We start from the raw sequence: 22,938 nt of genomic DNA, 5'->3' as shown, positions 1-22,938 counted from the left end.
CAGAATGGCTACGTAGGTAGAAACCTATATGTGCATACTTCATGAAATATATACAAGAGAATCTTCGAATCATCATCAATTATTACTAGTCTAATGTATACATACAGAATCAAAAGTGAAGAAACAAGGGAACAAACACATAAAGATAACAAAAAAGGAAACAACGTTCTAAGACAGCTAGTGATCCATCACGTACAGACCACATCCTTCCGTCCCGCAGGCTCATTCTAACCGTCTACCTGCGACGGTTACTGAATCAGAAAGCATCAAATTAATGAGTGACAAATCTATACTAATGAGTGACTGGAATATTGAGCAGATCAGGCGCCCTTGGCGCCCTTAACAGGCCCGGTCTTCGAACCGTCCATATTACTGTTCAGGGCCTTGATCAGCCGAACGCCTGCGTCCGCTGTCTCATTGGGAGCCCACGACCAGAAGCGTCCACCGCGGCCCATTTCATGATGATGTCCGGGGTGCAGGAAGTCTTCCTTAGTACCAGGGACATCAGTGGACGAGGAGAAAACACTGACCCGGTCCTGGAACCGGACTCGCGGTTTAGCCCGAGGGGATACCCGGCCCGACGTGGCTTCCAAGAACCGTTTGCGCATAGCGTAGCGCTTCGATTCCTCGCGACGGAGGGAGACGAAGCTAATTCTTTCGAGTCCGCTTCGCACGATGAAGCGAACACCAACGTAGGCCCATTCGGCAAGGAGGAGAGTGAGAAGGAGGGACGACATGTTGACCTCCTGGAGTCCAGCGCGGTAAAGGTACACGATGGCGGCGGTGGACAAGGTACCGAGCCAGCTGAGCACTTCCAGACCCATGAGAGATGGTCCGATCGAGTCAGCTCGGATGGGGGGAGGTCTTTGACACTCCAAGCTCAATTTGAAGAAATCGCCTCGCAGTTCCAGCCAGTTGTTGGCGAGGAAACCCAGGGAGACCAAGGGCCATGCAACCCCAAAGAGAGCGAGAGAGCCAAACTGCACGCACATCTCCAGAATATCTTCATGAACATCGTACTCATCCGCTTCGATTTCGTCACGGACACGCGAGAGGAAACCTGCTTCTTCCGGAGCATCGACTAGGAGTTGATCGGTCCTCTGAGAGTAGCCACGAGGACGCGAAGAGTCCCGACCTTCGCGCCAGTCACGCCACTTGTGCATCAGGGTTTGCTTGACATAGGGAAGCACAATTTCCTCGCCGAAGTTGAGGATCTGAGCGGTCGCAGAGAGATAGATCACTTCCTGTTGCAGTCGGGAGGTGTCAATGTGGATTTCACGGGCAATGTTGGCGGAAAGGAGACCGTAAGAGCGAAGAGTGTCAAGATAGGGCACAATCTTGCTTCCAAACGGGACGTATACGAATGCGGTCAGTAGCGTGGGCAAAAAGGCCGTAATAAAGTGCATCACGAATGTCTTGGCTGTCTGTGCCAGGTCGTATTGATCCTGCGTGCGGTAGTTCTCGTAGTCGGTCAATCGCTTCGCAAACTCCGTCAGAATATTGGTGATGGAGGGCAAGGAGAGCGAAAACAGAACGGTCGGCAGAAACTCCAAGTATGCCTTCATTGGGCCATTGTACACTTCTGACACCAAGATTTCCAGAGCAAATGATAGGATGATCAAGCTACCCAATGCCAAGCTTGCAACAGTCGCAAAGGGAATCATCAGGAGCTGTCGAACGAATTGCCTATGAGCCGAAAACACGCGAATGGTCTCGCCGGTGTGCGGATTCTGAAATTCTTTGTCCCAGACCCATTCTGGTCGGTTCACTTTGAGGAATCCTACGTCCTTGACGTTCCAGCGCAAGCTCAGGTCGAGCTCGCGGGTTTTCCAGTACTCGACAAACACGATACCCCAGATACAGGTCACCACCGCACACGTAATCGAATAGGGGCCTAGGTAAAACCAAGAAAAGACGCCCCAGACGGCCGGGAAAACCAGGAAACAGGAATAGCAGTGGATAAAAGCAAAGTAGAAGGCAACCTGGACATGTTAGATTCCTACAGAGCCAGGGAATCCCCAAAGAAGTTTTCTGATGCGCTTACCTTCTCGCCAAACAATGCGCGAATAGCATCAAGATCCTCAGCCGTCAAGAAAATAGTCCGGCTCCATTTTCGGAGCAGCTCCGCGTTGGCGGAGCGGTCATGCAGAGGGATAGCTGCCGTGATATTCTTCCATTGGCCCACCTTGGGGGTAATTCCAGCGCCTCCAAGATGCTTCTGCCATGTCACCGCATGGTAAACAGATCTGAGGGCCTCCGCAGGAGTGTCGGCGTCAGTCTCGCCCTCGTCTCCGCCCTCAGGAAATTCGTGGATGATTCCATGAAGCCAGTCCTTGACTCTACACGCCGTTAGCTTTCCCGACCATGCGCCATTTGTTGTTACCGATCAGCCGTACCGAGATTTGTGTACCAGGTTTCCCAACAAATCAGGCGGAACCCGAATGCAGACGAGTAGGGAGGCGCCGTAGCCATGACGGACTTGTACCTGGAGATGCGCTTCTTGAAGGTCGTGGATTAAAGTTCGAAACTCTTGGATCGCCTGGGAGAGCTCTGGATGGGAAGAAGACGGTGTGAGATCGGGCGTCAGCCGGATGGAATCGGGGGGAATGATTGCTTACCGACATCCTCGAACGAATAGTGGATGACCCAATCGACGCCGAAATTATCCAGTTCGGCCTGGTCGAGGGCCCCGTGTCCAGCAAAGAGACCCATCCTGGATCAACTGACGAAAGGAAGGACGGGAAAGTTCACAGAAGGGGGTGAAAGGGGAAAACCAAAAGTAAAGAATACCAGATCAGACTTAAGCGATTGATAACGAACGAGATAGCCTCATCTCCGCGGGGACTCACGGATGCATCCGAGCTCGGTGGGATGGGGAAGGGAGGGGAAAGCCGATGGGGAACTGAAGAGAAGGGGGAGGAAAAAGGAAGGAAAAGAGAAGGATTGCAAGGGATAGAACGGATGACGCTCGCCTGATTGATTGCGATGGGAAGAACTATTTTCTTTTACGGCGTAGCGTGAGATTTTCCACAGCGGCATTCTGATTAATAATGGATATTAATTAGTTATGTCTCCATCCAGGCGGGATGATATCAGTTGTTCAGCGTACTCATAATACAACGAAATTCACGATGCTCCATCCCTTCGACTGGCCAGCTTGCCTTTGATTTACCCGAGGGCCGTGCCAAGTCCGCCTCAGCCCTACAGGGCGACACGACCATTGGTTCGCTGCGGTGGCTCTAGCCGTATTAGCAATCCAGCTGTTACACAGTCTGTTCTCTTTGAAATCTTTAACAGTTGATACCTGTATTACCGAAGTTATATCCGTGGTTCGGTGCTGGAATTCTGACGAACTCCCCCGCGTCCAAGACAGGGGAAGAACGAGGGGCTTTAATTAAACTGCGATGCTTATTGAAATACTTAAAATCAGCCATGGGCGCGATCATTTCCTCGCATATTACTTACTTGAATTAATCTAGTTTCCTCTAGAGATTATAAGCATGCTATTGTAAGCATCTCAAGCAACCTGCGCACCGTACATGAAATACTGCTGCCTGACCCAGACAATCCTTGCTTCTTGCGTCACCCGGTAATGATTGGTCTTCGAATGCCCGTTCAATTTTAGCAGCGACTCGGCTGAAAGCGGAATGGTCGATGTGGGCTCTCAGCGGGGCGCTAAGACATCAGCCAATGATGGAACTCCACTGCGCCCAATAATGAAGCAAATCCCTGCAGGCATCCATTTTTGGCTGGTAATGAACGGGACGGTTACCAACCAACAGCTTACCATGTAACTTACCGTGCTGGTACCTCAAGTTTGCCTTTTCCAGACGCCAAAAGCAACCTCATGGACCAGGCACCGAGCTATTGGCAGAACTTCAAATGGCTCGAATCTCCCCCGTCAACCTCCTAGGCCCCAGTCTCTGTCTGGCAGTTACGAGTCAACCCATCTAGACTACAGCCGCAAAACCGACTCGCGTGATCTAGCTAGGTCCCCGCAATAATAAAGTCACAGATAACGGGCCTGCCCACTGCGCAGCGCGCTCCACTCCAGCCAGCTTCACTGCAGCATCACTCATCATTCCGTGAGCTCCGGCCAAGATCCAGCCTCTATCTGCCACTTCATTAAACCTACGATATAAATATCACATCCAAAGACCCTGGTCGTCCTGTTTCTTTGTCCACTAGTCCTTACTAGACGGATCTTCGACAACTAGCGTGAAACATCACCCTTTCTATCCCATGGAATCGATGCTTGCTTCGACTGTTGATCTCATGGCTCGTCGTTTCTTCCCAGGACATAGCGCCGCTTTAGGCCTGAGTCTATTCCTCTTTCTGTTTATGTTCCTTCCGACGCTCGTGGTCTTACTAGCTGTCGTGGTATTCTTCCTGTTCTACTATCCTCGTCTTCAGAAGCCGTCGTCGCATGATCGTTAGTATCTGTTTTTAAAAGCAGACGCTTGGTATGTATGCTGCAATAGTCTTGAGATTACTGATGCTGATCATGCTTTAGTATAATATAATATATGGAATACGGAGTTTACGACATGATACCACCGGGTTTGGCAACGTTGTTTATATATCATGGATTATTATGTGGCATGATATACACCATGAGAGATTCTACCTTCTTATGTTAATCCTATTTTTCTTAACTACAGAAATCATTTTCTTAATAATTGGTTATTTCATATAAATACTACTATTAGACCCAAGTGCAGTTGAAGCTGCGATGCCTTCATTGGTTCGGAACTGACAGTCAGGGTCAGTATTCAAGACTATGTGAATCAGATATATTAAGCAAATCTCAGCCCCTGACAACTGCATAATTTAACGAAGTCAGTGGCAATGTTACTGTGACATAGTATCACCAGTAAGGCTTTCTCACAAGTAGTACTAGTCACTTCATCCCGACAGGGGTACGATCCCGTAGTAACAATCAGCCTATCCAATATTCTTTTGTACCCACACTAGTGTCAACCTTATCACAGTTAGCATAGTCTTAACTCTCATGGTCTGGACTTGTCTGCGTAGCTCACCCTCTATCCAGCTCCCCTGCCCCTATAGCACTTAACTCTTCTCGTCTCTTCCTACCCAATAATAAGTGAGTATGTGCACAACAGTGTAAAAACGAAATAAATTGTCATTACCGAGATCTTTCTCCTTACTATATATAATAGTTTGAGTGAGTCGAACTATATACCAACGGTCCCGTCAACATCTCACTTAGAGTAGACCACACCGATTGTTCCTAAAATGAGCAGCATAAAAATTGCACCTGAACTTGTAAGTAAAATAAATACATCAGCTCACAATACCCATCCTCATCCTCAAATCAAAGCATGACGGGTGAAGGCGGTGTACCTCAGTTTACACCTCGGATCTCAAGTCACCCCACCATTCGGAATTCCGTCGCTCCTCAAAACACCCAAACTCCCCACCAACTATACGATCCTCCCAACCCAAACAGGCGAAACAGCCCCCTCCAAACAAGAAGACCTACCAAGATTGTGCCAACTCAAAATCCCACTGTGACTTCAACAAAGCAACTCACCCACCGACGATGAGCCTATACACCACCCCGGAGTTCAACTTCGGAACTCCGACCTACAGAGCGGGGATGACAGCATAGGTGGGGACTCGTCCATATAAATTTCCCCATGGGCACCAGCAATTGCCATTCAACTTGAACTCATAAAGAACACAAAGAAACAACTACACATTCCTCAATCTCTCAGAACAATACCACATACATATATCCAACTAACAATGACAACCTACACAACCGACCACGCCCCCGCGGTTCTCCAAACCCACGGCTGGCGCACCCTCAGCAACTCCGTCCCCTACATCCTCCCCTACCTCAAACCCAACATGACCATCCTCGATATCGGCTGCGGCCCCGGTAGCATCACGATCGACTTCGCGCGACACGTGCCCTCAGGCCACGTAACGGGCGTCGAATATGTCCCCGACCCACTGGAGCAAGCACGCACGCTCGCCTCCTCGCAAGGCATCACAAACATCACCTTCCAAGTAGCGGACATCCACGCCCTCCCGTTCCCGGACAACACCTTCGACCTAGTGCACGTGCACCAAGTGCTCCAACACATCGCGGACCCCGTGCTCGCGCTGCGCGAAATGCGCCGCGTGGCTAAACCCAACGGGGGGATTATCGCGGCCCGCGAATCCAGCGCCATGACGTGGTATCCTGAGAATAAGGGGATTGAGCTGTGGTTGGATATCACGACGAAGATGGCCAGAGAGAAGGGTGGGAATCCGCACCCCGGATCGAGAATTCATGTGTGGGCGGAAGAGGCGGGGTTTGTACAGGAGAGGATTAAAAAGACGGCAGGGTCGTGGTGCTTTAGTAGTTCGGAGGAACGGAGGTATTGGGGGGGTTCGATGGCCGGTAGGGCGGCGAATTCGGGGTTTGCGACGCAGGCGCTGGAGGGGGGGTTTGCGAGTAAAGAGCAGTTGGAGGCGGTTGTGAGGGGGTGGGAGGAGTTTGTGGAGTGTGAGAGGGCGTGGTTTGGGTTGTTGCATGGGGAGATTGTTGCTTGGAAGTAGGGGTAAATTCGTAGGATTTGTTGTATTACTGTTTGGTGGGGGGGGAGGGGGGGGAGATTTGGTACAGTGTATATAGATGTGATGAGGAGTTGGAGGGTTCGTATACGTCGAACAATAACAATATTACTACTAGCAGCTACTATAATACTTAGTTTTTTGTATTCACTCAACACAGTTCATTGTTCGTTGCTTGGGGCATACTCTTATCATAAATGCGTTGTAATAAGTACCAGAGATACTAAGATAATATCATATCGACAGAAAGTATTGTAAGTTATTAGTAGAGCGAGAAACTGACCGCCGAGGCGACATACATCTCCAACTACAAATTGATCATCATGTCAAGACACAACTACGCCCCAGACAACTTTTTGTGTCAATTAAATTCCTTGAACAAGGTATGAGTTAAATGCATAATAAATACAGCTAAACAATCCCGAAAGCTATGCGAATAGAATTTAGTTATTAACAAGCAGAAACAGGTATGCCGCATCTACCATCCATCCTCCTCGTAATCATATGCAGGCTGCTCTCCACGCTCGATGATAGTTTCGCGCTCATAGATGACAGGTGGCTGTTCACGCTCCTCTTCTTCCTCTTCTTCCTCGTGCTCGTCTGTTGTTCTCGTTAGTATACAGTTATACCAGGACCATGGATGTGGTCTTGGGGGACGAAATCGGGGACGTACGAATCTCGTGGGAAATGAATGCAGCACCGAGAGCACCAACAGCCAGACCAGCTGCGCCACCCATAAGCATGTTCTTACGGTCCTTCTTCTTCTGCTCCTCCTCGGAGATCTGCTGGGCCTGGGGGTCGGGGTAGTACCCCCCCTCCTGCGGCGGAGGGGGGCTTGCGTAGTAGCCCGGACCACCGGCCGGGGGAGGACCAGGGGGAGGCATGTCGCGGGACATGTCAGCGGGAAGCTCCCATTCTGTGCGGCCGGAAGGCATGTGGACGTAGTAGGCGCGGCGGAGGCTGGGCTCCCACTCCTGGGCCCATTCCATGGGAAGAGGAGGGGGAGGGACGGGAGGAGGACGAGCGGAAGGAGGAGGGCTGGAGTAGGGAGGACGGGGAGCAGGAGAGTCGAAGCCGCGCTCGCCACCTTCGTAGGGAGGCCGGTCACCGTATGGGGGACGGTCGTAGGGAGGGCGCTCCGGCGGGGGAGGACCGGAGTTGTATCTCTCTGGAGGGGGACGCTCATAGGAAGGGCGGTCGTAAGGAGAACCCTCGTAACGGGGACGGTCATAGGGGGGCCGCTCCGGGGGAGGACCGCCCTCGTAGGGAGGACGGTCGTATGGCGGACGCTCGTATGGAGGGCGTCCGCCGTAGTAGGGTTCTTGTGGTGGGGGGTAGTAAGACATGGTGGTTATGGAAGGATTAGGAAGTTAGGAGAGAAAAGTAAAAAGGATGAGAGGGAAGAAAAGAATAAGGGAAGGATGAAAGACCCTTAAATATTCAAAGCGGCTCCGGAGACCCTGTCAGGTGGAGGGGGGAAGTTTGGACTTTGGACACGGATGCAGCATTGGGGGTGGCCCCTCTTCGACTTCACCCTGCCACTGGCGCGTAAGTAACAGTTAGGCCGGGATTAACGGCTCCCAGGGATTCGCACTCAGCCCATCGGGACCCAGACAGGCGCTAAGAGTAAGGAGAAGGGTTCCCCACTGGGTTATTAGCTGGGATGGGGAAGCGTCAATAGTCCGGTGGATGAGTGGTGACTGGGAGGCTGTAGATCTGGCAGTCTGGAGACGCAGAACGGGATTAGGCAGAGACGTAAACAATGGACGGTATCATGGCCCCTGAAGGGTGGTGGATCCCGGGATCAACCGGTAGTCTAGAAGGAATCGCATTTTCTATTCACAAATACCGAAAGATGGACTGGACAGAGTGGCTGGACGGGTGTACCCTGGTGAAGGCATGATGATGATGATTGTACAATGGCAAGTAACCAGCTGCAGAGAGGCAGCAAGATGCGTCAAAAGGAGGGGCGTTGATGCCTAGCAAACTTAACTAATAGTTCGCTCTTAGCCATGCAATGCAGTCAGTCACTCATGAAATGAAACCAACCAAATCGAATCAATGCTAAGAATAATTCTCCGTCTGACTTGTTCCTCCGACCCTCCCCTTTTCGGTTGCTTGGCACCACACAGGGCTGGTACTGTGGAACTGGTCTTCCCAGCCAATCGGAATACATAATATCCCTTTTTCAGCCACAGTCTCAACCCCACTCCGTATCATCCGGTGGTTCAACCGGTTGAGCATAGCCACCTTAAAGTGAGATTTCATATTGGATAACTGCATCATGCTAAAGAAGAGAATATTTGCCTCCAAGCGAGCCTCCCTAAGCGAAGTGCAGCAACGGCGCAAAAGCAAACTAGTACTGTAGTAGCCGCTGTATCTGGAACGTCCATTGATTACGCCAAGACTAGCCCCTCCGATAGCCCCTGACCGAAGCAGCCACGTGTGTCTTACCGAGTGGCTGTACATCCACTGTTAGACTTAGTGGTACACCGTAATAATGACAGGCTCAGCCACATCTGTCGCTGTGCATTCCAGATGCAGTCATCGTTGTCGGACCTGTCTTGACAAAACTGTGCCAAGAGCGTACTTACTGACGGATTACATGAGAAGAAAAAAATCAGTGCCTCGTTGCCTACAGTTAGATCCTGCGCCACGTCGAGAGGATGATGCGCGGAATAGGTACTACTCCTGCGCCAGGATATCTACTCGGCTTGGCAGGCGATGTGTTAGATATTGTTGCATCGGAGCGGGATTTAAGGGTATCAAACGGTCGTACTATTGCTGCAGAAAATCCCGCAATCCATAAGAAAGAACAGTTCCGAGAAGTGGTAGTTTGCATTCTGAATTGTCTAGACTAAACCAGGCAGCATTATTGGCAATCTCGTTTAATGTAACCATCCTCCTCTCGCCCACCATCTAACTTAAACCCTCCGTCTTCTTTCCATGTCTCCGAACCCACCTCCGTAGCTCACTAACCCCCCTCTACACACTGTGCAGTCGGGTATCAAAACAGCCGGTGCTATGACATAGGTCTTAATGAACCCCTGCCAGCCGCTTATCCTCCAGCAGTGCCAAGATCGCTGGACTGTCCACTACCAGGATAATAAAACGCACCAACACTTGAAGCTCGTTAGCCACTGAATAAACGCGACCCTAGAGAGAATTCAACTTACCCTATGATCACATAGGCTGCAATGAGCAAAGACCCTTCCAAATAGTTGCTTCGGCCATCCAAGACCAGGAAGTTGACAACAAAGGCCGTGACAAACAGACAGATGGTCTCGAATAGCGTGAAGTACAAGGACATGTCCTTGTCCATACACCAACCCAGGATGACCACCAGTGGCGTAACAAAAATAGCTGTGACGAATGAGCCTCTATTATCAGACAAGAAACAATAAAAACATACCGATTTGGATACTACTTCCTACTGATACACCGATTGCCAGGTCCATCTTATTCTTGGTGGCCACACTGACGGCGGTCACGTGCTCAGCGGCGTTGCCAACGATAGGGAGGATGATCAGACCGATAAAGGCTTCACTGACAGACGAGCTCTCGATCATGGTGGGGATAGCGTCGACGAGGAACTCCGCACACACTGCGACAAGACCGGTCGACACCAGAAGCATCACCACCGCTGCGGTGCGAGACATTTCAGGTTCCGGCTGCTGGGGGACCGCTTCAGTTGGGTTGTTGGTCACGGTCGTGGGCATGCGAGAAGCACCCCGGGCAAACTGAACGGCATTTCCCGGTGGTGGAGGGCGGTTGGTGAAAGAGGGTAGAGAATGCGTTCGTCGAAGGCCATAGGGATTTGAAGGACTTGCGGGCACCGTCGAGTTAGGAGCGGCCAAGTTGCTCGAAAAAACAGTGTTGCTTAATAGAGATGGAATGGTTGGACGGAAGGGCGATCGCCTTTTGGCAGGTTCGGTTGCTTCTCCAACCTCCACCGTAGGCTGAGGATGATCCAAGGCTGGTTCTGTCTTGGATGTCTTCATGGATGGGCGGCCGGTCACAGTTGTGCCCTTCACAGATGTAGCGGTATTGTCCTTTTCGGCACGACGCTGCTTTCGTCGCTCACGCCTTTTGGCCTTTCGATCCTCCTTGGAGGCTTTGTCCTGTGGTTGTCCGAAGTCCCGGGTCTGAGGTTCATGATCGGCATCGTATCGGCTGTCATCTCCAAAATCGATAACAAACGAGCCAGACCCGTCGGCTTGAGTAACACTCAGGTCACCCGCAGAACCAGCATGCTCATCTATAACGGCTGCAGGAGGAATGTCGGCCGAGGACTTCTTACGGAATGACTGTGGAGAGACCGTACCATGCGAGCTGGTGCTCGACTTGCGATGACGCCTATGTTTCATGGCCCTCTTTATACGCTTGGCGGTGGACCAGGAGGTTGTCGTATCCACAGACTCATCCGATGAACTGCTCGAGTCTGACGAACTATTCATGAATTCAGCCAGAACACCGGGGTGAGATTCCTCATCAATGATCTGTTGTGGGATACTGGCGTAAAGATAGGCGTGGGATTTGAGTTGGAATATGATGTACAAAACGTACACCAGGAGCAAGACCTGATCGAAAAATTTAGAAAGGTATGACATGATTGGCAGTTGATACTACTTACAACACTTGTTCCACGGCTAACTTTGAGTGTGTATTTATCTGCATCTCCGGCGTCCGACCAGGAAGCATGGAATGCCGTCTGGATACGTTAGCAAGTATAGGGTAAACTGGGATGCGCAGACATACCGGCAAGAGCAAACTCATGACACTCAAACTGAGGAGACATGCACTCATTTGCGTGACAGTGCTATTATAGATCTGGCACATGTTAGTTTGGCAAACGCGTACAGCTCAGGTTGCTGGTAGATTTACCTGTTCCTGGAAGCGCAAGCCTCCCAACAGAAAGGCCATACCCAAGATCAGCAGTAGGTTTGCTAAGATGGATCCCAGCAGGGATGCTTGGACGATCCGAATCTCATCCTGGACAAAGTTAGAGCGATCCTTGATTCTGTTGCAGAACCAGTTGACTCACCTTGACTAGAGCAATACTGAACGAATTCGCTGTGATTAGTATTTGTGTGTGCACGTGCTCTTATAAGCAACAACTTACATGCTACCGAAACGTTAGCAACAGTCAGGGGTAAATGGGTGGATTCAAGAACATACAAGATGATCAACTCTACTGCATTTCCAAAGGTGACGTTGATGAGCGCACCTACGGTGTCACCCAATCGACTGGCGACACACTCGGTGGCATGGCTGAGCAGACCGGCCAAGGGGATGATAGCTATCGCATTCATGGCAAAGACCAGGCCTGAATTGAGTCCAGCGGCCTCGACTGCAATGCCGATAGGGACGAAGACGAGCAGCACATTGACCCAGCTGTGGCACAGGGCGCGTTTAGTGTGTCCGGCGAAGCGAACAATTCCATCCTTCATTCGGACGAACAGTGGGCGCTCAGTGGTTTGATTGGCATCTTTTTCCGACTCCGGGCTGGCCGGGTCACGTATACCTTCTTTCACTTGAGCATCTTGAGCCGAAGCGTCCTCAGAGGACTGGGTGTTGGACTGGTTTTGACCCTGGGAATTATTCGGGGTAGACGCGTGAGCTTTCGCCCACGAGTGAATCCGGTCTGCATAGCAAAGAGATAGAATGTTAGCCAGGGGGGTCAAGATCGATACAATCATCGATGAGATGTCAAATGAAATCGTCGAGGGCCTCTAGTGGGCCAGGGAAGGGATGGCGATAGGAGGCAGATAGGGAGAGGCACTCACGCATGTATTTCAGAGCCAGGAACGGAAAGGATCAGATGAAGAAGGCAAGAGGGGCCCTCGATAAGACGTGTGTGATAAACTGGTAAGAGGAAGCTGTGTCAAACACAGGAACTGAAGAAGCAAGCCAAGCTTCAGGAAGGAGAATATAGATAGGAAGAGAGGGTCTCTGAAAGTAACCTGCGCGACCGGACTATTATAAGGGAATGGAGAAGTCAACCTTTCTGGGACGGGGGGGGAGCCCTTGTGGCATGGAAGCAGGACCAATGATGCCTGCCAAGACAGCAGGATGATCATCCTGATCCTGACCTTATTCTGAACTGGAGCCATGGTCCGCCCCGTTTCGCAGCAGTCGAGTCGCAGTGAATTGCCGTCGCCTCGACACGCAGCTGGTCTCCACCTTGCACCTTATCAATCGTAGCCAACAGTTGCTCTAACATCCTATCACATCACTTTCCGATACCTACGCAGACTACTCCGTACCCCAACAAGTACTGCTGAGGTTATCTCCTCTTGTGCTATTTCCGACCAGAGCTCGGAGAACTGGGTTCCAATGGTGTCATCGGCTATTTTTCAATTTCGGACTCGGAGATGTCAGCGATCACGGGCGGGACTTCTCCGTTTGTCAGTCGACAGAGAATCAAAAAGTCGAATACTAATGATGAATCAGATAGCTACTATTTTTTTTTTTTGGGCCGCTCGATGGGATGGAGGTCTCCACCCCTGGGCCGCGGATCCATAGGGGCAAATCTCAATCCATCTCACCTTTTCCAGAATCCGTCTATGAGATGCACACCTACGACATCAACAGTGGGGCCAGCGAAACTAGGGTTGAAAGGAGTCAACAGCAGTTAATTATGAAACTATTTTGATTATTCGATTTCGTAGCTTCTATTTCAGGGTGTCGTGGCTTGCAGAGGTAAGGGGGTAAGATACCCTGTTACGCAACGGATAGAACAGAACACAGACACACAGAACGATGACTGAAAGTTGTGAATTCCATAACCCCGACCGAGAATTGAGGCCAGAACGGGCTGGCTTGGAAGCGATTTGCCAAGTCCACCTGTCTTTCTCAACAAATGAAACTCTCCCCCCAAATCTTCTCCCCGAGAGTCCCTCCAATCAGACCTGCTGATTTCCTGCGCCTGCCCCGAAGCCCACTAGTGGCTCGTTCTTGATTGGTCGGCACTACGTCAGGAGTCAGCCTCGTTTCGGTAGCATTTCTCCGGATTCCGGTTTCCCATACCCGTACTTTACAGGGGAGCCAACAGCTTTGGGTAACGCGTCACATGAGCTCCTTTGCAAAGGCTCAATGAGCTTTCGTCAGCGTCAGAATCTCTCCGGAATGTTGACAGGTCTCGTACTTTCACTATCTCTCTCATACGTCTACCTTGGCCATTCAGCGCTGTTCCTTAAAATCCGCTGACTCACGATCTAGACCATGGACTCGTCATCCCCAACCGTCTCCGCAGCAGTGTGGCTGAGCGAGAAGTTATGGCTGTGCCGTGGACCGTTGTGATGGAACTGCCGTCGACGCATTGATTTCATATTGACGGTGCCTTCGGACAGATTCCATCCTATCATTATCGTTTCACATCATTGTCGCTTATTGCGTTTCCGGCTTGGCATCTGTAATTGGAATGAGAACCAGACAACTCTGGTCTTCTTCATTGTTTCTCAACAAAGTATATCTGGATATTCTGGATACGATGAGATCATGACGGCCCAGCGCGCCTCATAACCCCGCAACAGCGTCCGATTTGGAAGATGCATGTCCGGATGTCAGTGCATCTGACCGTCTTGGCCAGTGGGTAGAAGCACGAAGAATAGTAACCACGACTAGAGTACATATGCGGGGTGATGTCCTAGCGTACGCTGGTACCTTTACAGGTGTGATGTGTCCGTCCACTCGTCGTCATGTCGCGCTGGAGTAATGTCATCCAACCATTCGAGCACCTGTTCCATTCATTGCAAATTGGCTCGATCGTAGAACACGAGTCATCCTATGGCCAAAGCATCATTAATTCTCCCCGAAAGCATGCAGCGACAGCCAGTGTATAAGTCACGTGATTGGATGCGGAAGGGGGTGACGGCAAAGGTTTCATCCGCTCGCATTATCGTCCGCTTCATATTCTCTCCTCTACTTCATACTGGCTCGTCGGGGAGTTACTATCAAGACCAATAAAATATGCTAGTGACCTTATCTTACTTCTCGGACCCAGATCCCGATAAGATGAGAATGATATTGTTCATCCGCAAGGTTGCTGCTCGCCCATAAGACAAGATCCTCAACAGTTAACTCCTACGCATACAACGTATCTTGGCATCACCCTGATACTGCCAATCAGCCAATCTGACCAGCTACGGAAGCCCACAAAGAAATCGCGCCTGCTATTCCTCTAACCATGTCAGCCCTACATCTCAATCAAGAGCTATCTGATGGCCGAAATCCCCAGCCGATAATGCTACGGATGCCCCGTAAGAAGAAACCTTCTTCTATCGGCATTTGGCTCGGCACGCGTCACGAGATCCAGGCACGGCAACCCGACCCGGATGCGGCCGTCACTCAGCCCGGCTCGATCGATGATCTTTCGGCGAGCTAAGAGAATCAGAAGATAGAAATTTCTTCTTCTCCTAAAACTACAGTCTTTAATCCATCAGTCTAGATGCGAACATACGCAGTATCCTGCTTCCCGTAACCTTAGCTGTACGGATACAGCAGTCAATGCACAATGGCTCCCCCAAGGAGCGCTGGCGGGGTTAGAATGGCCAGGTTGCTGAGGTAGGCAACTGTCGCAGTATCTTTGCAGCCGGGATGAACTAAAGTTTCAAACAGTATTTTGAATCCCTTGACATGGAGACAGCGGCTCGATTTGGACACTCGGTCCTTCCTTATCATGCTGAAGGGCGCTTTGCCACCGACAATTGTGATAGCGATGTAGGTCATATTACGTATCAATCTCTCGAATAAGTGTAGCTGATATCTAGCAGTTACCAGAGTAGTGCTATATCCGACATCACCCTCACAATCGGATATCTATCAGCTCTTATTTCCGTCCTGTCCCAAGCACTGACGCCGCGGGCCAAGTTCATGCGGATCATGTTCTTTGATCTCTTGTCAACATGTGTATCAGCTTCTCTCTGTTGCTTAGCGATATTTTGTGCCGTACGAGCGAGACAACATAACACCCCTCCAGATGCTAGCGAGGCCGTCCGGAATGGTTTCAGCAGCGATGCCTGTGCCGTGTCTGCTATATGGCTGATATTCATGATTTGGTATGTCCAATTGCCACTTTGATAGCGCTTTCAGTTTCACTAAACCTATGCAGGGCCGCAAATACTATCCGTGCTTGGCGCCCGCAGGAGCTGCAGGATCCTATGGTAGCTTTCTCGATCTTTTCCTCTGTTACTATTACTCGCGGTGGCATGTTCACCACACTATCCGAGGGTCTTTCATTCGTTTCTAGACTGTTAAAGGGGTTTATGCTGGGGTTTGCCATTGCCACCGGGGTCTCTCTCCTTATACTACCAATCACTAGCCGCGGACATGTCTTCGACGATATCAGGGGTTACGTCGCGCAGATCGATAACGTACTCCAGTCCCAGATCGACTTTGTCAAGGGGACGTCAGAGGTATGGACCGGAAGTCAAGGGCTTCTGAAGAGGACGCGCACAGCACGAAGTATGCGAGACATGCAGAGCAGTCCCAGTTTGGATCTGGAAGCGAAGCAGAAGCGCTTGACAGCATCGATCACAAAATTGAACGGGTTACACGGGAAGCTACAATCAGACCTGCTCTATTCGAAAGACGAAATCGCATGGGGAAAACTGTCAGCAGGCGACCTGAGTAGTATTGGAGGGTTGCTACGGGGTATTTTGCTGCCCCTTTCAGGAATGGCTATGCTACCTGAGGTTTTGGACATGATTGTCAGAAACGAAGGAACGCGCAACAGCAGTTTGAGATCGCTCGACGCCGAGGAGGATTCTGTGAAACAATCCGAGATGAAAAAGGTAGCCCAAACGCTTCAAGACCGCCTCTTGGACTCTTCCAGGTTGGCGACAGTTGGATTACAATATGTCTTGCTGGCACTTGGGCTATCTAAGCGCAAGAAAATCGAGAAACAATACTCAGGAAAAGCAGATGAGGAAGGGACCGGAGAACTACTCACACCACTAGAGCCACAATTCGCACAGCGTTTTGAACAAGAAATGCGAAACTACTTCTCACGCCGCAAGGACCTCACAAGAAACCTTGCCTCCCTTGAGGCGTTTACGCTCTCAGAGAAGCCGGATGATGCCACCTCCCAAGAGGACCTGGCAGCCATTGCGACAGACCCTGACGTCAAGCAGGAGTTCTTTCTCATCCTGTTCATGGGACATCTGCAGGACAACCTACTGACCGCGACCCTCGACTTGATCCGTTTCGCTGATGACCGAATCCAGGATGGCACTATGAAGCGCAGCAGACTGATTCTCCCCAGACTCAACACCATCCGTAAATGGCTTTCCCTTAATACCGACCACGACAGCAATTCTGCTCCGGATCGGAGACAATCATCTCATGTCGATCCAGCTGCCCTTGGCCAGACCGAAGCGAACAACTTCCCAGATCCTGAACACCTGCCCCCAGCCAACTGGTTTGAGAAAGGCAGTTTGGCGCTTCGCTACTTATCGCACATTATCAGTTCCGAGCAAAGTATTTTTGGCTTCCGAGTTGCAGCAGCAGCATTTTCTGTTGGTATTCTGGCATACCTACGCAAAACGCAGGACTTCTTCATTCACCAAAGATGCATCTGGGCCATGATTGTCATTGTGATCGGAATGAACCCGACCAGCGGACAGACAATGTTCGGCTTCGTGGCACGCATCGTCGCAACAGCCGTCTCGTTAGTCCTGAGTTTGATTGTGTGGTATATCGTGGACGAGAAGACCCCAGGTGTCATAGTATTCCTCTACCTCGCCAATGTCTTCGAGGTAAGCCAGCATCCTCCACATACCAGCCACCTACTAACGCATCCAACAGTACTACTTCTACGTCAAAGTCCCACAATACTTCGGAGCCTCCGTGATCGCCATCGTCACTCTAAACGTCATCGTAGGCTACGAGCTACAAGTAACCCCTCCCAAATCCCCTTCATGACAACCCACTCTAACCCAACCAGGTCCGCAAACTCGGCATCGAAGTCGCCACCTCCAACGGCCAACCCTACTATCCCATCTACCTCTTCGGCCCATACAAACTCGCCGCCGTCGCCGCCGGCTGCGCCATCTCCTTCTTCTGGGTCATCTTCCCCTACCCTATAACCGCCAAGACCACCCTCCGCAAGACCCTCGGACGCGGACTTTTTGTCCTCGCTAAGTTCTACAGCTGCATGCACACGACCATCGAGCTCTGGCTCACCGGCGAACTCGACACCACCACCGAAGATGACGACATCCGCTCCGCATCCTCCACTCTCCAACGCACCCGCCACAAAGTTTTCAAAGAAGAAATGCTCCTCCTAAACAGCCTCCGCATGCACAGCCACTTCAGTTCCTTCGAGCCTCCTATCGGTGGGAAATTTCCCCGTGCAACATATGACCAGATCATATCGCAGATCCAGCGCATGCTCACTAGCATGGCGTTAATGGCGCATACCACTCAGAACATGGATGCTTTGTCCACCACCACCACCACCACCACCACAACCAACTCCACTGACAATACCAATAATAATAAATGGATCTCCCGCCTCGCCTCAATAGCCCTCCAATCCAGCGGCTTCAAATCCCACAAAATCACCTCCCTGCTCTGCCACTTGTCCGCTTCGGTGCAAAATTCTCAGCCGTTACCGCCGTATCTTGAGACGGGGGATACATTCCCCCTGGCGAGGGAGCTGCAGCGCATTGATGAGGAGTTGTTGAGTATTCGACATGTGGAGGATCCGGCTTTCTCGGCGTTTGTTTGTCTGGAGGTTTTGAGGTCCGTGGTTAGTTGCTCGTTGGAGGATTTGCTGAGGTATGTGGTTGAACCCCCCCTCCCCCGTCTTTTTTTTTTTCTTTGTATACTTGATATGATGTGGACGTGCTTGCTAATGATGTATCTTGTTATAGAAATGTGAAAAGCTTGGTTGGGGAGTTGAGCTTTGATTTGCATGTTCGGGATGGGGGTGAGATGCAGCGGTTGATGGAGGAGGAGTAGGTGGTTGGTTTGGGGTGTGCAGATGGGATGTATATATTACTGTTCCTTGTATCAATATTGATAATAGCATGGTACTATACTCGTTTACCTAGGTTATGTGCTCAATTTAGTAGACAGAGACAGATTGATTAAAGGTCAACTATCTATAGTAGCATACTGCTAAAAGAACTATATATACACAAACTATCAATACAAAGAAATGGAAGATAACTATCCATCACAACCTAGACAAATGTTTCCCCATCTACACCCTACAAAGTAACCCACTCCTCAAATCAAACTCCCACTCATCACTCCCCACCCCAGAATACACCCAAAGACTTCCCTTCGGATCATACCTCCTCTTAATCTCCACCAAACTCTCATACCCATCTCCATAGAAGTCCCTCTTCCAGGTACTACTAAACGGATTGCCCTCATTCATATAAGCGCCCATATTCGGCGCCCAGTTCCTCCACACCGGCTCCAGCACACTCTCATACCACTCCGCCGCCTCAGCCAACGACGCCGCAGGGTCACCTGTTGCGCTCACGGAGCCGCCATATGCCATGACGTGTGCGTATGCGCTGCGCCACGACGGAAGGACGCTCCCGCGGCGTTGTTCGGGAACGTTAGCGGTGCCGCGGCCGCCCTGGAGGCCGAAGATGAGGAGGGAGCCGGAGCCGGATTGCGAGGCGGAGATTTGTTGCAAGTAGTAGATGAGATCCGACTGGGGGAGGGATGATAGCTCGGATTTGCCCAAGAGGCGGCTTGTGAAGAGGCTGGATGCGCCGGCGGATTGGCTGGCGAGGAAGTTGGGTTTGATGTAGGACCAGTAGGGTTGGGCGGTTGGTGGTGTGAGTTTGATGGTTATTTGGGTTGTGTTGTTGGTGAGTTGGGCGGAGAGTTTGTGGAGAGTGGTGTTCATGGCTTGGACGGTGGTGTTGTAGGCAATTAGGTTGATGATTACAGCTGGACCGGCGAGGACTTCGTCGAGGCCAGTGAAGGTACTTCCTGATTTGCCGGTCGCGGCCATGATGGTTCCTGTGATGCCGGAGTCCATGAGATATGGGATCTGGGATGCTGTTTCGGCGAAGGCGGTCCAGGATGCTAGCTCCGAGGCGTTGGACTTGTTGGATGCGTAGAATGTCAAACCGCCAGTCACGACGTTCTCTAGGATTGGATGCGTTTGGAGGACGAATTCGGTCACTACGCCGAATTGGCCGCCTCCGGCGCCGCGGATGGCCCAGAAGATGTCTTGGTTTTGGGCGTCGTTTGCGGTGAGGATATGGCCCTCCGGGGTGATGACTGTGACTTGGTAGACGTTGTCGGAGGCGAGGCCGTAGTGGCTGGATAGGAGCCCGTGGCCTCCGTTCTGGATCAGGCCGCCTAGGCCTACTGTGGCATCTTCGCCGCCGACGACTGTTCGGTTGTGTTGGATTACGGCTGTGGTATAGACAGTGCCCCAGTTGTTGCCGCCGCCGCAGATTAGCACGTCTGCGGTTTTGTTGGTGCCGGGGAGATGCCAGGTTGGGTTGTGGTGGATGTGCTTGAAGTTGTGGGTCCAGATTGAGAGGGAGTAGGCACCGGTTGATCTTGAGGGGGGAGGTTAGCTGAGCTGATATCATTGAGGGGATGGTGTGATGAGGGTATACGTACCGGCCGTTAAGATCGTGGCCTGTAGATTTCACAACGATGCGAATGTCCCTCTGCGATGCCCATGACATGGCCGTTGCGACCTGCTCTTCGGTGGTGGCGTTGACGATGTATTGGGGCATGCCGCCGATACTGCAGCCCTTGTCTTTGGTGTATCCAGCAGCACCTGGGGGTACGCAGGAGTTGTTGTTGTAGATGGAGTAGTCGTTGCTTTCCGGCCATGCGGCATGGTAGGCTGCGTAGGACCAGTGATCTTTCACCGAGGAGCAGTTGTACGACGAGCTCAGCGGGTTTCCTGCATAGCAGGAAGAGGCAGCAGGGGCAGTTCTAATAAGAGACCCGCCAATAGATTGGTTCAAAGCCGACCACTCATCGACTGAAGGCCAAGCTGCATCACCGGGGGTGGTTTTGCAGTTGGCCGCAGCCAATGCTGGGAGGGCGATGAGTGACAGGAGCTTTGGAAGCATCATCGTCATGATGGTTGGGAGGTGGTTGATTCATTTTTGAACATATGGACGAGTCCAAGGTCTTATATATTCTGTTATAGAACGCGAATACGACTGACTCTCCATGCTGTTGTGATGCTCGGGGATGGTACCTTGGGCCGTGGATATCCTTTATAGGAAATCAAATACGAATACGTAGCGATCTGCTGTTAGTGGAGACAATCCCTGCAACATCCAGGGACACTCCATCAAACCCCACAAATATTCTATTTTGAACGGGTTCCTAGCCAACTGCTGTACCAGGTTGATGTAAATTTGGGAGGCAATGTCCTCATGGTCTGCTCTTTGCTTGTTGCCGGTTGGGTGACGATGTGAAAACTTGGATAACTGGAGAAATCATAACACTCGCACATCGACTCTTACAATGGGTGGAGGTTTCCTCCAATAAAGAATTCTAAAATGACCCGACGCAGTATGCTTCAGGATACGGATACGTTCCGTTGACTGCCGGTTGTGAGGAATAGCAATTAGCAAGTGCCTCGCGGTTTCACGCGTGCCGCCCGCCGATCCCCCTGCAACATCCCTGAACACCAACAGGCATCAACCATGTCCAGGTTCTGCATGAGTCGGACATTCCTGCGCCATTCCCGGGTACAGAGATTAGGCTTCCTATCATGGATACCTACACTCAACACGCCACAATGTCGCAGATTCACCCAAAGACCGCGACTGGGCGACTCCACCCCAATCTACTATCCGCGTCCCATCTCTTACGCATTTGATCCAGCCACTCTAGAATCTCAGTCAAGTTCAACGTCCCCAGCATTCTCATTTCTACGCCCACCAAACCTCGCCCAAGATGCAGAATACCAACATGCCATCTCCCTCAACCCACAAAATCTGAAAGTCCCCTGGCCAACCTCACTCCCCTGCGCTCTGCAGTCCAAATACTGGCGCGAAGCAGAAGCCGCAACAAAAGACTTATTACAGACCCTCTTCCCACCCAACAACAACCCCAAGGGAGAGAAATACATCACTGCAGTGACAGAAGGAGCGGTGTCCTACGCAATTCACCTCTTCCCCTTATGTGATCTAGCTAGAATCAAGCTCTTCTCCAGGACGTTGGTTCTAGCCTTTTTGCATGACGATGCCGTCGATGCGGGGAATCTCAACAATGATGTGGTCTTGATCCCTACAGAAAAGAGCAGCAAACCATCCCACAAAGCATTCAACGTCATCTCAGAGGAAGTCCTCGCAGCAAATCCCGTCAATGGGGCTATTCTCATCGAAGATATCCTATCATGGGGCTCTACATCTCGAAACCACCAGCAAGGACCAACACGTTTCAGCTCTCTGAATGAGTATATCGCCCATGGGTTAGAAGATTTCGGAGCCACGCTTACTCTCCGCTGCGTGGAGTTCTCTATCGCTGATTCTCGTTCTTCTTCGTTGACGGATGTTCAGAGTATCGGCTATCTCAAGTCCCTCTGTGCGAAACATCTGCTCCTTACGAACGACCTGTACTCGTATGCCAAGGAAGTAGCTAGCGGAGATACGGGTCTCAATGCAGTGCAAGTCGTGCAGGATCTCATGGGGGGTTCTGACTCTTCTGCCAAGATGATGGTCCGGATCATGCTACGTGACTTGGAGAGGCAGATGGACGAAGAGTATACTCGACTCATCACAACCGGTAGTACGAATATTACCGAGACGCAATTGAAACACGCGCGAGCAATGATTATCGCTGTGGCAGGGAATATGTTCTTCTCAGCGACATGCGATCGGTATGCCAGGGCTGTGGAGGGTTCGAAATTGGTATAACTTTGTACAAATTTACAATGACTGTAGTCTGGATATAGACACTATACATACTCTGCGAATAAACGCTCAATCATAACCTACTAACTACTACGTCCTCCGTACTACCCTACGTTGCACCTCTCCATCGACAATCCCAACCAACCAACCACACAACCCCCTCCCCTCTCCTGCCAAGCCCATTCCTCGGTTACAACCGACACCAACCCAAAGCAGTTTAGCGCACCCACAAGCGGTTAGATATAAATCCTCCCGTCCCGTCTGCCCCCCCTCCCATCATCCTCCCTTCCCTTTACTTATCTTCTCATCATCGTCGCTTCGCTGCGTGTTGCGTCTGCTATAATGTTATGCGGACGTCAACCTCGACAATTCAACATCGACGACAACTGATAAAAACTATATAGCTATATCTGGGTTATCATCTTCCTGCCTAACGTGTCGCACGAAGCGTGTTATCACCATGAAAAGCAAACCAAAGAAGTGGTATTAA

The 22,938-nt window shown here is 51.0% G+C and overlaps 10 protein-coding genes across 10 annotated transcripts; 5 read left to right on the top strand and 5 right to left on the bottom strand.

Annotated features, from left to right (window-relative positions):
• Positions 1–320: 320 nt before the first annotated feature.
• Positions 321–2,712, bottom strand: BO83DRAFT_397253 (anoctamin family protein; the record flags this gene model as incomplete). The annotated part of the gene is made up of 4 exons (XM_025533179.1): positions 321–1,982; positions 2,045–2,339; positions 2,397–2,550; positions 2,619–2,712. The coding sequence occupies 4 exons, from the start codon at positions 2,710–2,712 to the stop codon at positions 321–323; spliced, it is 2,205 nt and encodes a 734-aa protein (XP_025390203.1).
• Positions 2,713–3,869: 1,157 nt separating this feature from the next.
• On the top strand, positions 3,870–4,709 carry BO83DRAFT_376819 (uncharacterized protein). Its single transcript, XM_025530824.1, has 2 exons — positions 3,870–4,463; positions 4,514–4,709. Exon 1 carries the CDS (start codon positions 4,276–4,278, stop codon positions 4,435–4,437), a length of 162 nt encoding a protein of 53 aa, XP_025390202.1. The 5' UTR covers positions 3,870–4,275; the 3' UTR covers positions 4,438–4,463; positions 4,514–4,709.
• Positions 4,710–5,215: 506 nt separating this feature from the next.
• On the top strand, positions 5,216–5,668 carry BO83DRAFT_227052 (uncharacterized protein). Its single transcript, XM_025526865.1, has 2 exons — positions 5,216–5,286; positions 5,342–5,668. The coding sequence occupies exon 2, from the start codon at positions 5,343–5,345 to the stop codon at positions 5,565–5,567; it is 225 nt and encodes a 74-aa protein (XP_025390201.1). The 5' UTR covers positions 5,216–5,286; position 5,342; the 3' UTR covers positions 5,568–5,668.
• BO83DRAFT_227050 (class I SAM-dependent methyltransferase) lies at positions 5,669–6,608 on the top strand. Its single transcript, XM_025526864.1, has one exon. It carries the CDS (start codon positions 5,770–5,772, stop codon positions 6,568–6,570), a length of 801 nt encoding a protein of 266 aa, XP_025390200.1. The 5' UTR covers positions 5,669–5,769; the 3' UTR covers positions 6,571–6,608.
• Positions 6,609–7,063: 455 nt separating this feature from the next.
• BO83DRAFT_425276 (WW domain protein) lies at positions 7,064–7,931 on the bottom strand (the record flags this gene model as incomplete). Its single annotated transcript, XM_025535203.1, has 2 exons — positions 7,064–7,185; positions 7,259–7,931. The coding sequence occupies 2 exons, from the start codon at positions 7,929–7,931 to the stop codon at positions 7,064–7,066; spliced, it is 795 nt and encodes a 264-aa protein (XP_025390199.1).
• Positions 7,932–9,630: 1,699 nt separating this feature from the next.
• BO83DRAFT_376817 (uncharacterized protein) lies at positions 9,631–11,165 on the bottom strand. Its single transcript, XM_025530823.1, has 3 exons — positions 9,998–11,165; positions 9,762–9,948; positions 9,631–9,707 (listed from the first exon to the last, which is right to left on the bottom strand). The coding sequence occupies exons 1-3, from the start codon at positions 11,040–11,042 to the stop codon at positions 9,644–9,646; spliced, it is 1,296 nt and encodes a 431-aa protein (XP_025390198.1). The 5' UTR covers positions 11,043–11,165; the 3' UTR covers positions 9,631–9,643.
• A 226-nt stretch (positions 11,166–11,391) lies between these two features.
• Positions 11,392–12,736, bottom strand: BO83DRAFT_226907 (uncharacterized protein). Its single transcript, XM_025526863.1, has 5 exons — positions 12,589–12,736; positions 12,372–12,450; positions 11,764–12,229; positions 11,708–11,710; positions 11,392–11,645 (listed from the first exon to the last, which is right to left on the bottom strand). Exons 2-5 carry the CDS (start codon positions 12,373–12,375, stop codon positions 11,588–11,590), a joined length of 531 nt encoding a protein of 176 aa, XP_025390197.1. The 5' UTR covers positions 12,376–12,450; positions 12,589–12,736; the 3' UTR covers positions 11,392–11,587.
• Positions 12,737–14,827: 2,091 nt separating this feature from the next.
• BO83DRAFT_226836 (MFS transporter) lies at positions 14,828–18,637 on the top strand. The gene is made up of 6 exons (XM_025526862.1): positions 14,828–15,150; positions 15,205–15,306; positions 15,360–15,644; positions 15,698–17,342; positions 17,392–17,481; positions 17,531–18,637. Exons 1-6 carry the CDS (start codon positions 15,101–15,103, stop codon positions 18,467–18,469), a joined length of 3,111 nt encoding a protein of 1,036 aa, XP_025390196.1. The 5' UTR covers positions 14,828–15,100; the 3' UTR covers positions 18,470–18,637.
• A 156-nt stretch (positions 18,638–18,793) lies between these two features.
• On the bottom strand, positions 18,794–20,654 carry BO83DRAFT_334247 (putative isoamyl alcohol oxidase; the record flags this gene model as incomplete). Its single annotated transcript, XM_025528369.1, has 2 exons — positions 18,794–20,123; positions 20,188–20,654. The coding sequence occupies 2 exons, from the start codon at positions 20,652–20,654 to the stop codon at positions 18,794–18,796; spliced, it is 1,797 nt and encodes a 598-aa protein (XP_025390195.1).
• Positions 20,655–21,244: 590 nt separating this feature from the next.
• BO83DRAFT_376815 (uncharacterized protein) lies at positions 21,245–22,507 on the top strand. Its single transcript, XM_025530822.1, has one exon. It carries the CDS (start codon positions 21,252–21,254, stop codon positions 22,449–22,451), a length of 1,200 nt encoding a protein of 399 aa, XP_025390194.1. The 5' UTR covers positions 21,245–21,251; the 3' UTR covers positions 22,452–22,507.
• The last annotated feature ends 431 nt before the right edge of the window (positions 22,508–22,938 follow it).

The sequence above is a fragment of the Aspergillus eucalypticola genome (assembly GCF_003184535.1).
Source record: "Aspergillus eucalypticola CBS 122712 chromosome Unknown BO83scaffold_7, whole genome shotgun sequence".
Classification (NCBI taxonomy): Eukaryota; Fungi; Ascomycota; class Eurotiomycetes; order Eurotiales; family Aspergillaceae; genus Aspergillus; species Aspergillus eucalypticola.
The sequence above is the reverse complement of the archived record's forward strand: the minus strand, read 5'-3'. Positions and strand labels throughout refer to the sequence as shown.